The 13,335-nt window shown below is 47.4% G+C and overlaps 1 protein-coding gene across 5 annotated transcripts in view; it reads right to left on the bottom strand.

Moving 5' to 3' along the window:
• The window catches only part of PMFBP1 (polyamine modulated factor 1 binding protein 1), an 881,291-nt gene that overhangs the window by 35,150 nt on the left and 832,806 nt on the right, over positions 1–13,335 (bottom strand). For all 5 annotated transcript variants that reach the window (XR_011199809.1, XR_011199811.1, XR_011199812.1 and 2 more), the window contains one exon: positions 6,211–6,304. Coding sequence is in view for 1 of the 5 variants with exons in the window: in XM_069216463.1 (XP_069072564.1) it covers positions 6,211–6,304 (94 nt within the window). In the remaining 4 variants the exon portion in view is untranslated. The remainder of the gene's footprint in view (positions 1–6,210; positions 6,305–13,335) is intronic.

Below are 13,335 nucleotides of genomic sequence, written 5' to 3'. Positions count from 1 at the left end.
TAGATCTTAAGTGGTATCCGCAATTTGAATTATATTTAGACACTATACCCGATATCTTAGACAAAAGTTTATATGCCAGATTCTGCTTCGGGTCGTTGCCACTGAAGTCTTTGATGTGTAGATGGGGTACAAAAACAGTAACTGATATATGTCCTGTATGTGGCACAATATCTGAAACAGTCGAACATTTCATGTTTTTCTGCCCCGCCTATTCTTCGCCCAGGTCAAAGTGGATTTGTAACATGTGCCGGGAACTGGGGATTAGAGACTGCGCCTCTGCTTTGAGGATCTTAAAAAGTCATCATTCTAAGGTTTTAATACATGCTGTTAGCAAGTATTTGCTAGCAGCATGGCACATACGTAACTCTGCCATCAGCAATGAGTTTTAAATACGAGCGGATGTCTTTTTATTGTGCATTGTTTGTATGGGTTTTATTGAATTACATTTTATACTTTTCTGATTTTACTATTTATCTATTGTATGTTTGCTTTGATGATCTATTTGATCGAATAAAGCTTTTGTCAAACAAGAAACAAACAAACAAACAAGAGGATTTCGGTCTTGTCAGTGTTGAACCTGAGGCAACTGTCCTTCATCCAGGCGGTGACTGCTTCCATCCCATTGTGGAAATTCTTCTTGGCTGTAGTGGGGTTTTCAGTCAGTGAGATGATCAGCTGGGTATCGTCAGCATAGGAAACGATGTTCAGTCCATGGTCCCTGATTATGGATGCAAGAGGGACCCATATAGACATTCAAGAGTGTGGGGCTCAGGGAGGAGACCTGTTGAACTCTGCAGCCGATCTCCGTAGGTTCTGACCGGTAAGGCAGGAGTCTGACCCTCTGTGTTTGGCCAGACAGGAAGGAGCGTATCCATTGTAGGGCCTTTCCACAGATGGAAAGAGAGCAGAGGGTGAGGTGCGAGACCGTGTTGAAGGTGTCCGAAAGGTTCAGTAGGATGAGGGCTGCATGCATGGCTGCTGTATGGCCGCAGTCGAGGAGCGAGCAGATGTCATCTGTGGCTACGAGGAGGATGGTCTCTGTGCTGTGATTGCTCCTGAAGCCTGATTGGGAGGTGTCCAGGATGATGATGTGCTTACGGAGCTGAGCCTTGATGGCCTTTTCGATTACCTTGGTTGGAAAAGGCAGCAGAGAGATGGGGCAGTAACTCTTGAGGTCTAGGGGGTAGGCCGTGGGTTTCTTCAAGAGTGGGCAGATCTCAGCATTCTTCTAGTCCACTGGGAAGGTGGCTGTCTCTATGGAACAATTGAGTGTGTTGGAGCTCGGGTATGGTGATGTGTTGGGCTTGTTGAAAATGTGAGGACAGGGGTCTGTATGGGTTCTGGAGTGAATGCTGCTCATGATGGTGTGGGTCTCGTCTGTGGTGAGGGTGGTCCAGCAGTGCTGGGTCTGTGGTTGTTCGATGGGACGGAGCTGGGGGGGTTGTTGGAGGGGTCAGAGGGGCTTAGGATCCGGAGCTGTTGTATATGTCTGATTTTCCGGTGGAAGAAGTTGGCTAGCCTGTCACAGAGGTCATGAGATGGCGGGATGCTTGTTGGTTCTGATTGAGGGTTGGCATACTCTTTGACCACAGTGAAAAGCTCTTTCGTGTATGAGTGCTGATGCGGTCCTGCAAGATGGCTTTCCCGGTGACTGACATGAGGTGGCTGCTTTGAATGCCTCAGTCTTCCGGAGACCAATGTGTGAAGAGCGCTACTGTTTGGTTTCTCAGTGCCTGAAGGGGGCAGACCACCCCCTCTGCCTGCTGCAAACGAGTGCTAGTGAGCACTCTAAATGCCATTATTTCTGTTTGGGGATCAGCAGTGAGGAAGGAGGGTGGCGTTTTCTGTGGGCAGCTACCGGCCAGCGTGGACAAAGTGAGCTCGAATTGGTGCCACTGGGGCACAAGCAGGCATCCACTCTTGTGGTGGAGGCACAGAGCAACGGGTGTGCTCTCTTCAGCTGTTTGCTCACCACCGTATGACCCGGGGAAGAGCAGGAAAGGCCCATGAGGCTTCCCCCAGTTTGGTGGCCTCGTGGGAGGCCCTGGAGGGCTCTGGTTGTGCTAATTCTTGGCGGAGTGGTTGGAGGTCGGCCACTGCAACACTCGGATGTGGCAGCTAACTTGAAGATTCCACATGTGGGGGAACTAACAACTTCTCCCCACTGTTGTGGGCAATGTGTGTGCCTCCTTCTTCTGGCAACATACCTTTGGGGGCATTCACTCGTTAATTAGCAGGATGAGGTGGCGACCCTCGACAAGAGTATAGGGATGATTGGTGCTTTCTCGCCCTCAGCATTTACACTGCATTTCATGACCTGATGTATGTTATATGTAGATTATTTTCTGCCAGGATAGCCAGTATATTTCAGTACCTGCCTTGTATGCTTGGGAAGGGTGTGTTTTTATGACGTGCAATATAGAAGCGTTTGCTTTATTTTGCACTATAATGGTTTGACTATTGCCTAGGTGGCTAAGGAATTATTGGTCATGTTTTATATGTAATATAGTTTATTTTCATACAATTGGGGGGTGGAGGGGAGGACTTCACTGGCCCAGGCTATTCCAGACAGCCTCAATGTGGCAAAAGTGGTCACTCACTCTGGATTGGGCACGACCGGTGGCTTAGTGTGAAGCCCTTTGTCGTTGCACCTCGATGAGGCCTATGGGCTTCTCTGATGATGTCCAGGCATCCTTAATATTCATGGATAGAGCTCACCTTTTAGGTGAAAAAGCAGACTCGGGCTTAGAATGGTTCAAGGAGAGCAGAGCCACAGCACATTTCTTGGGTCTTTCTGCTCCCATTTGACCAGCAATTTTGCCCTCTCGATGGCTACAGTAGAGGTTTTCCATTTTGCCAACACCAAACTCTACAGCCAGCCCAGCAGGCCTTTCTGTCCTTTCATGGCTGGGGCTGTGGTGCTCAGACAATGTTCTGGACAGCTGGAACAATGTGCAGCTCAGTCCACTGCCCCTCCAGCAGCTGCAAAATTGCTTTAGTTTGTCCTTGGTGGCACACAGCCATCCTGTCGGATGCAGGATCCAATATTTTCTCAACAGGAGGCAATCTATCACTTCAGACAAATGGGTCCTCCAAGTTGTCCATCAAGGAACCCGCCCTACTATTTATCTACCCTGCCTCACCTTCCACCTCCATCATGGTGGCTGGTCACCTATTCATCTTGCACCAGGAAATGCAGGCCCTTTTGCCAAAGGATGACATAGACAGGTTTTTTGCTTTGGAAGTAGGAACTGGGTGTTACTCCTGCTATTTCCTTGTGCTAAAGACAGACAGAGGCCTTCATCCTATTTTAGATCTTTGTCCTCAACACCTTCCTGTGGAAAGACAAATGCAAGATTCTCACACTAGCCAGGTTCCTGTTTGCCATAGACCCCGGAGACTGGGTGGTGGCATTGGACCTTTAGGACTCTTAGGGCCTGATTTATACTTTTTTTGCGCCGCATTATCGTAATTGTTTGACGCAAAAGTGGCACAAACTTACAAAATACAATTGTATTTTGTACATTTGTGCCGTTTTTGCGTCAATAAATGACAGTAATGCGGCGCAAAAAAATATAAATCAGCGCCTTATTTCCATATCCCCATCCTACAGACCCACAGACACGCTACCTGTGGCTCACAGTGGGCCGGGAACATTTTCAGTCTGCTGTGCTCCCTTTTGGCCTCATCAGTGCTCTTCAGGTGTTTAAACAAATGATGGCAGTGGTTGCAGAACACATCTGTAGGCCAGGGGTACCAGTCTTCCCCTACCTCAGTGACTGGCTGCTGAAGGGGAGCTTGTCCAAGGCAGTCGTCAACCACTGCCAGATGATGGCAAGCCTCCTAACATTGGAGTTCACTATCAATGTGCATAAGTCACACCTGACTTCTCTGCCCATGCTCCTGTTCATCAGAAGTGATGTGGATATGGAAACAGTTTGTGCCTTTCTCCTGGATGATGCCAGCCAAACACACCAGGTAGCACATGCTGACTCTGCAGTGGGACCTGAAATTCCAGTGGGCACAACATCAAGGAAATCTGTCAGATTGTATCTAGATTTCAGAAGAGACTGCAAAAGATTTGCAAAGGTAGCCAATGGACCGCTGTTGGATCAGTGGCTAGCCCTTCTTACCCCCACCTGTGGCTGATGGTGGTCACGGATACATCACCATGGGTTTTGGGAGGCAATATGGGTATGATCCATGCCCACAGAGGTCTGAGCAAAAACTAGAGGGAATGGAGGCTGGGTGCTTAAAATCCATAATCCTGTTAAACACTTTTCAGGACCCAGTGGTGTGACATAAGAGTGACAGTGGGGTAGATAACACCCTGACTAAGCCCCCACTGGCCCCAGGTAGTTGATGCAGGGGACACTGATGGTGCTTGTTTGCTGAAGCACCAGGCGAGTACTAGCAGGACTACTGCGCCTGTTGATTACTCCATCTTGCTTTGCACCTACTCCAGGAGGCACAACAATGCTGAACTGGTTGTTAGGACTGCTGCCAATGATAGGCAAGGTCCCTAGAATATCTTCTGAACGTCCAATACTTTTGGTGAGATTGCATACTGTTGGTGGAATGGGAAAGCAAGCTCAGAAAACAAGCCATCTCTGTTATCCTTGAAACATTCCAAGGAAAAATCTACCTTCTTACCACACAATCATGCCCAATCATAAAGGCCTGACTATAACAGAGGCTTGTGATCCTTGGAAAATTCAGTAGCATGCATCCAGCTATAGCATCTAATGACAACACTGATGCCTGTTGCCCAGGCAACATAATCAGTAGTATCCAGGCTGTACCCCAAAATTTATTTGCCATAACTTATAATGGAATCTGAAAATCTTCAAAGCATGCAAAACTCTTGCTTGCCAAGTCCCAGAGGATGTCAATGTATCATTTGAGATTGGAGTGCCAGGCGAGCTGATTAAAAAAAAAAAAACCTTTGGCCTATACTATCTATTTGCTGTGATTTGATGTCTCTTTGGATTGTTTTTGCTTAAAAAAGTCTGAGCTAAGAGGCTCTCGGGAGTAGGATGCAGCATCAGGAAAGTTTGACCAACTGGAGCAGGTCTGTGCGACTAGCAACAGGGGGAAGCACTGGCAGGCTTCCGCAAGGCTTGGACCATCAGGGTGCCAGTCTAGGCAGCACTGAACAGCAACAAGGGCTTAGAAGTGGAGGGCTGCAAGATTTCGGTCAGAAGATTGGCCTTAATCATTCCTGTAGGCACCTGCAGGCATCTGCATGCACCACCACAAATTCATCTCTTTCTTCTGTAGGGGGCCCTAAGGGTGAGTTCTGTTCAGATTCATATGAAGTGTCCAAGTCTGCATGTTATTCCCCATTTGCGGACAGATCTTCACTCAGACACGCTTTGAGCAATTGAAATGTCTGGGTCCAACATGCAAGCCACAAAATTCGTTCCATTTTAACCACATTATAGGTAGTCTAAGTTTGGCGTCACCAGGCCATTTATTACAACGTAATTATATTTAAATCATGGGCTCGATAGGGACGCTCAGCTCGGGATGTTTTTACAGTACTAATATGTCTACTTACCCTAACGGATGAAGTGGGAGTGCAGTAGCTCTGGATGTTCATTTTTATTCCTGTTCGTTTTGATAAAGATTATTTCTGAAGCTTCTTATAACCTAATTATCGACCTTTGCTTATTCTTAATGGTTTAAAAAGGCGAGCTGGACCGAAAAAGGTTTAATGGTTTAAAAAGATTGCCTGGGAAACCAAATTGATTCCAGAGTTCACCTATCTTATCTCTTGATTGGGAAAAGCACTGGGTAACGCTCCTTATATGACTCATTACAGATCATTCATATTAGCCCTGAAGAAGTGGCATTAATATGCTGTGACACACGTGTTGGCCGAAAACTGTCAAGTTGAACATTTAGGATTTAAAGATGTTTAGCTGGTTATTTGTTTTATGTTAAATATTTGTTTTAAATATTTGACTGTCGTCTTACTATACATTGTAAAGCTTTTGCATCAAGTGTTACAAATAAAATTACAAATTGACAGTAGATTGTATTGATTATGTGCCCAACAAATCTATTATAACATTTATAAGTATGGCCCACAGATAGAAGCACCACCTTTGTTTCTACTCCCTCCAATTCCTGATGGTTCAAGCACTCATTCGTGGTGTACTTGCTATGAAAAGGCAATTTGGAAGTAAAGTGCAGCATTTTTCTCACCTGAAATCTCTCGTCCTCAGTCCGTCTCTCTTCTGAGTCGAACTTAAGGCGTCTGCTCTCTTGTTGCAGCCTCTCAATAACCTCCTGGGCATGACTGCAAAATAATTTGAAGTAGTGTTTAAAGTATGCAGGTAGGAAAGGTTAAGAAGATAAAGAGACTGCAGGTTAGGAGTCAGCATCTACAAAAAAGAGAGCATAAGAAAATAAATAAGTAGATAATGCAGGTACCTAGAGAGTTGCAAGATCGAACGCTTCTGCACAAACCAATGTTATTCATGTTGAGTCTGGATGACTGGAGTTTTAACCTTGTTTTTGACTGCATTTGACAGTAAAATTAGGAGCTGGGACTAAAGGTGCTCGGAGATGATGCAGCATAGTCGCGTCCTAGGAACGGATTCGTAGTGGCGAGTCATGCAGTCATTCATTTAGGTGGGTACTCAAATCTGGGATCCAGAACTCAACCTTTTGGTGTAATGTGAACTTAAGACACTCCAAAAAAAGGATGAGCCTCAATCATTTTGATAGACATTTGGAAAGGGTAACCACTTTGACCCTTTGGGGCTTGGCAAACTTCTCTCTATTTACAGTAAAATGAGGCAAAGGGTCTTGATCATCTTGTCAAAATAGTCATGCAGGATACATTGTCCTTTAAGATTGTTCACCTCAACTGCCATTACCTTCATAAACGTCTACAAGTCCAATAAGAGGCCAGATGAGAGAACAGCGAATTGCTAGTACTGCCCTGCAAACGCAAACCTGAGGTGTATTCTGTGTAATTGCTGGTCATAATATGGAACTATGTATCCCAAAGGACTTCTATTTCATCTAATAGAAATTGTGTGTGCCTTAAATAATCTGCTTATTGCTGACCATTTTTTTTTTTGCTTTTTTAAAACACTTGTTTTCACATTCAAAGTCAATAAAGGAATACTATCTGTGATCTCCCTTTTTGGGTGTATGAAGTATGGGGAGGACCAAACATTTCCACTCTCTGAGAAAAGACCACACCTTATTGTCTCTTTCTGTAGAAGCGGTTCACCCTTCACCACCAAGGTGTATGGTTGAGTGATGGGTGGTGTGAGAGCCTGCAACGTGGGAAGACTTGGACTCCAGATGTATCAGAGGTGGGACACAAAATCTCCATCAAATGTGGCGTAATTGCAGGGCAATATAAGCAGGGGATGCAAAGGATGCTCCACAACTTTGGCAGATAGGGTGCTGATACCAGAGGAGGAGAGGGGGTTGCACACGGGCACTCTTGTGATCTCTTGTGCCATTTTAGACTATTCCGTCACTGGTGGGGCAGTACATAAGATGCTAGAATGCCTTTCTGAGTGCCTGGCAACATCTCCTATTTTCAGCTTGTTCAGATCTCCCTTCCATTCACTTAATTTTTTGTTATTTTTCTCCCTCCACTCTCCACATGGTGTTTGTAGATTCTAGGATTGAGCTCCTAACCAAACAACTGTCTCCTTGCTCCTTTTCTTATTAGGCCTGACTACCATCCCTCCAGATTCAGAATGAACAAGTTACTTACCTTTAGTAATGCTCTTTATGTTGGAATCTCTTAACTGCAGATTCCTCACCTTTAGAATAATTCCCAGGCACCAGTTTTGATCTGGAGAATTATTCTACAGTGCTCCCACATGCTAGGTGGCGCTGTGCAGCTGTGCACCACCCTGGAAGCAATGGAAAGGAGCTGCATGTAGGTGTCACCCCTTCACATGGACGCCAGTTTCTTGTTTTCTATCCTTTCTGTGCCCCTAGATGTTGACCATAAAACAATTGTTGGTGATAATGTGCTATTTGCTAACTCGACACCCTCCTCGATGTTAAATAGACCACTACGGAATAGAGAGGTAGTAGGGTAGTGAGAGATGAGCGGTCAGAGTATTCACCATAAAAGGTGTTACTAAAGGTATCTAACCTTTTCTTCTGATGATTACTCCGAACTGCAGATTCCCACCCTTTTGAGTAGATACCAAAGCAGTACCGCCTAAAGGTGGAGGGTTTGTGGAGTGGACTCAAATCAAAAAGTCCTGCAGAACTGAGCTGGCAAAGTGTCCTTCTAACGGGACCTGGTTGTCAAGATTATAGTGCTTTGTGGATATATATATACCGACACTTATGTTGCTGGCTGGCAGATAGCATTGGCATGGGGACTAACCGTCCCTGACTTCACGGCGGGCTGGGCTCTGGTGAAATAATGTTCTCAAACCTTCAGAGGCCTGTTTCTTGGCCAGTACATAAAACAGAGTCCTCTTGTGCACAGCCTTTCCATTCTTTATTACATAAAACTTCACAAAAAGTTGACAGTTCACTCAATAGGCCTTGGTTCTATCAATATATAAACTCAAAGGCCTTTTAGAGTCCAAACGAAAGAACCTCTCCTCTTCTTTTGAAGGCAGCAAAGAACATTGGTAGAGTGACTGATTGCCCAACTTTGAAGGAAGTCACAACCTACAGTGAAAAAAAGAAAAGAAAAAAAAGGCCACCCCAGTCCTCTGGACCAACTTGTCCAGAAAGAAGGTGGTATAGGGCTGCTGTACTGACATGCAAGCAGTTCACGCATATGATGGGAATCGCAATCACAATGCAGTCAAGAGCCACAGCAAGTAACTATGTATAGAATTGAGGTGGCTCCAGAGAGCCGAGATTTAAGATGGACGCACACTAATGTATCCCTGAAAGTCTGGGGATGAAAAAATCAATTTTGCCATTGCGCTGGGATAAAAGGCAAGTGAGCACTACCAGATAACACATGAGTTAAGGGGACCTATGAAACAAGGAGGAAAATATCACTTCAGCTGTCAGAAAAAAAATCCTTGGTTGGGTTTGACAGAAGTAGAGGCAGCATGGTGAGGCAGAGGCGCTGAAATCTGTTGCCTGTGTGTATTGCACCACCTGGGCTCAGAAAGGTCGAAACCACAACATGGCAAGGACATAAAAATACTGGGGCACAGTGAAGTTGGTAGGAGTTGTCGAGCTAGACAAAGCCTGTGAACCAGTGAGGCTGAGCCTGCCAAAGTAGAGTGAAGTGGTGGGCCTGCAGCAGCAGCTGGGGGCCTGGTGCCACCACGATATATAAAACAGTGGAGGCGGCAGGTGTAGCTCAGGTGTAAGGGGACAGGGGATGCTGCGATTGGCACCCAAGCAGGCTGCTTTCCTGACCACTGAGGCTTGGCTAGAAGAATTGCGGCTGGCATGACAAGACATATTCATGTGCTGAGGAGTGCTACTGCCAGGCAGCATGCATAACTGGCAGCCTGTGGCACAGTTGTACCTTGTGACATTGAGGATGCCCATAGTACCTGTACCCCTCTGGAGGTCTGGCTGATAGATGGGTCGGTGAGTGGGGGGTCAGGACCCAAAACCTCCTGACTGTGAGGAACTAGAACTGATGCAGCCTTGTCAGTAGTGGCAGTATGTACAGAGTGTGGTGCAATCTGTAAGCAGAGAAAGGGCCCTGCGGTGAGTGGAACACAGGAGTAACGTACGGGTCAGGAAAAAAGCTGGCAAGCAGGAAACTGGCAGTAAGAGGGGCAGTGCAGCGGAGGTGACATGAACAACTGCTTGGAGCTCGCCCAAATCGAGAGGCCTGGGACTGGAGAACACCTGTAATATGAAAACAATAAAAGTCTTGGGCCCTGAGTTTCAATAACAGGAATAATAAACAATGTCAGGGCCATGCATCAATAACAGAGGCTTTGCATTGTGCTAGCTCATGTCTACAGAGAGACAACCAGAGATCTGGATTAATGTCCCCTCACCCAGCAGGGAAACTAGCAGACCTCTATGGTCTTGATGATGTCACCTAGGAGGATCACAATCATTTGTCCTGGAGTACAAGCATCTGCTTTCCTGCAGAGAACAGAGGAAGCGGGGAGGCGGAGGAGAGTGTCTGGTGGGAGCGAGGTCCAGTGGACCCCTTAAGCAGTGTGTGACATTCCAGTCCACATTGGGACTGTTGCACTTATCAGGCCGATTGTCCATGTGGTGTTGTTCACAACCACCAAATGCCAGGTGGGGGGCCCGAAGAAAATGAAGGACCGTCACCCAGGTACATTCCTGTGACAGGAAAGGGGCCAATGCCATAAGCAGTGTTGTGTTTCAAAGAGGCAATTTTACGAAGCTGGCCTGGTGTGTGGTGAGCACGTATGGTGTTATCACCTTGTACCAGGTCCAGGTATCCCTTATTAGTGAAGTGTAGGCAGTGTCTAGGAAGCCAGGGCTCTCTAGAGGTAGCTGTGGATGAGCAGCCAAGACTTATCTAGGAGATATGCAAAGCTGATGCAAAAGAACTACAGTCACACAGCACTTACACATATGAACAAACACAGTGTTACAAAAATAAAGGTACTTTATTATAGTAACACAAATAGTAAAATACTGTATAGGCAATACCCTAACTGGAGGTAAGTAAACACACTATTATATACACATTAGCAATCAGTAAATAGCATGGAAAGCAATAGGCATTGGTGAAAGCAATAGTAAACAGTGAGGGCCCTAGGGGTGGGCCAAACCATATACTATAAAAGTGGAATGTGAAAGGCAGTCCCCCCCCATCCAAGGAAGTGGAATCAGTAGAAGGGAGCTGGAGGAACTAGGAACCCCAGGAGGTGAGTACCAGAGTGACTCCCAGCGACCAGGAGAGGAGAGATAAGTACCTGGCTTTCCCCAAAAACAATAGGAGGACTTTGGAAAAAGATTGTGCAAGACCCAGACAAGACTGGAAGAACCCAAAGGTGGATCCTGACAGAAGAGGACCTGCAAAAGAAGGAGACCAAGTCCAGTTCCAGTTGGAGTGTCTGGCTGTGGCAGGAGCCATTACCCATCCTTCTGTGGATGCAGGACCATGCTGACATTGGACGAAGAAAGCCAGCAGTGCAGCACAGGAGCAGAAGAGGAGTTCCAGAAGTGATGCAAGTGAGGTCCCAAGTTGGGGGTCATGATGCAGTTGGTCAGTGGTGCTGCAAAACCACCAACATGCCTTTGAAATGGAAGAGTCGGAGAAGAAGGGTTTGCAAGGCTCAAGAGGACCAGCACGGTCCAGGGGACTCAATCCAAGGAGGGGAGTTCGGGGTGACCCTCAGCAACTGGGAGAGTCGCAAGAGGAGGCATCCCCCACAGGTGACCTAAGGGCAGCAGGCACAGGAGTTGCAGTGAGGCCCATGCAGCACACCTGAAGAAGTGTCCCAAATCGCTGGAGCAACAGGCAGGAGACTGTGCATTGCAGGGAGAAGTGCTGGGGGCCAGGGCCACATGGAGCCGGAAGATCCCTTAGAGGAGGAACAAACAAGCCTTGGTAGTTGCAAGAGTCGTGGTGCACAGGGGTACTGTCCTGCAGGGAGAGGCAAGGGCTTAACGTCTCCCAAAGACAGTTGGTAGAGAGGACCAAGGGGACCACTCCAGACCACCACCTGTAATGCAGGATCCACGCACTTCCGGAGGAGAGAAGATCAACGCACCTGGACATCATTGCAGTTGGTGCCTGCAGATGCAGGGAGAGAGACTCCTTCAGTCCAAGGGAGATTCCTTCTTGCTTCTTGTGCAGGCTAAGTCCCGCCGACCTCAGAGGATGCACAGCCAGGGAAATATTGCTGGAAGGAGGAGGATAAAGAATGTTGCAAAGCGAAGTCGTTGCCGGAGTTGCAGCTTTGTTGGTTCCTGAAAAGTCCAGTTGCAGTTCCAGTGGCCAGAAGTCGAAATAAACAATGCAGAGGAGTCCTGCACGTTGCATCTGGGGACCCACCCTCAAGGGAGTCCCTAAATAGCCCTAAAAGGGGGTTTGGTCACCTAGCAAGGTGACCACCTATCAGGAGGGGTCTGTGACGTCACCTGCCTGCCCTGGCCACTCAGATCCTCCCAGGGGCCTCTGTTTCAAGATGGCAGAATCAAGTGGCCACCTGGAGGAGCTCTGGGTACCAGCGGTGGTGATGGACAGGGGAGTGGTCACTCCCTTTTCCTTTGTCCAGTTTTCTCACCAGAGCAGGAACCAGGGGTCCCTAGACTGGTGCAAACCGATTTATGCAAGGACGACACCAAATGTGCCCTTCAAAGCAAACCGGTGCCATGGGGAGACCTCTCCCAAGCCTTTTAACACCTATTTCCAAGGGAGATGGTGTTACCTCCCACTCCCACAGGAAACCCTTTGTTCTGTCTTCGCCTGCTCGAGCTAGTCAAGCAACAGAAGGGGAGAAACCTGTCTGAGGGGTGGCAGCAGCGCGAGCTGCTTGGAAAACCCTGATAGGCTGGTCGGAGCATTGCTGGGGGGGTCCTTTGAGGAGCCCCCAGAGTGCATAGAATCATACAACCAATACTGGCAACAGTATTGGGGTATGATTTTGACATGTTTGATACATGCACAGCTTCGGAGTTACCATTATGTAGCTGGACACAGGTAGTGACCCACAAGTAAAATGGCGTCCCCGCACTTACAAAGTCCTGTGAAATGGTACTGGAGTTTGCAAGGGCTCCTCTGCTCATGCAGTTCCCTCACACACAGGCACCTGCATCCTGCCCTCTTGGGCTAGGAGGGCCTACCATAGAGGTGACTTACTATGATCTGGTGCAGTGACCTGTGGTGAAAAAGTGCATGCACCTTTTCATGCAGGCTGCAATGGAAGGCCTGCAGACACATTTTTCTTGGACTCCCATGGGTGGCACAATACATGCTGCAGCCCATGAGGAACCCCTGGTGCCCCAATGCCCTGGGTACCTAAGTACCATATACAAGGGACTTATAAGGGGGCACCAGTATGCCAATTGTGGAGTGTACAAAAGTCCTAGGCAACCACATTTAGAGGGAGAGAGCACAATCACTGGGGTCCTGGTTAGCAGGATCCCAGTAAAAACAGTCTAAGCACACTGACAGCAGAGAAAAAGAGGGGGTAACCAGGCCAAAAAGTTTGACTTGCCTACAGGAATTAGAACAATGGTGTTAACTAAGGAGAGAGAGAGAGAGAGCTCACACCCTATAAACTCAATGAGAGAGTAGAGCAGGGCGCCCTCCAGGGGTAGGTATAAAGCTCCAGTTGTGGAAGAATCTGAGGTTGAATTAGAAGAGAGGCTTCTGACTGGGATCCAAGCCTCACCCGAGCACCAATGAAGGAGAGGGGCTTA

Source organism: Pleurodeles waltl, chromosome 12 (assembly GCF_031143425.1).
Source record: "Pleurodeles waltl isolate 20211129_DDA chromosome 12, aPleWal1.hap1.20221129, whole genome shotgun sequence".
Classification (NCBI taxonomy): Eukaryota; Metazoa; Chordata; class Amphibia; order Caudata; family Salamandridae; genus Pleurodeles; species Pleurodeles waltl.
This window is presented reverse-complemented; position numbering and strand designations above follow the sequence as displayed.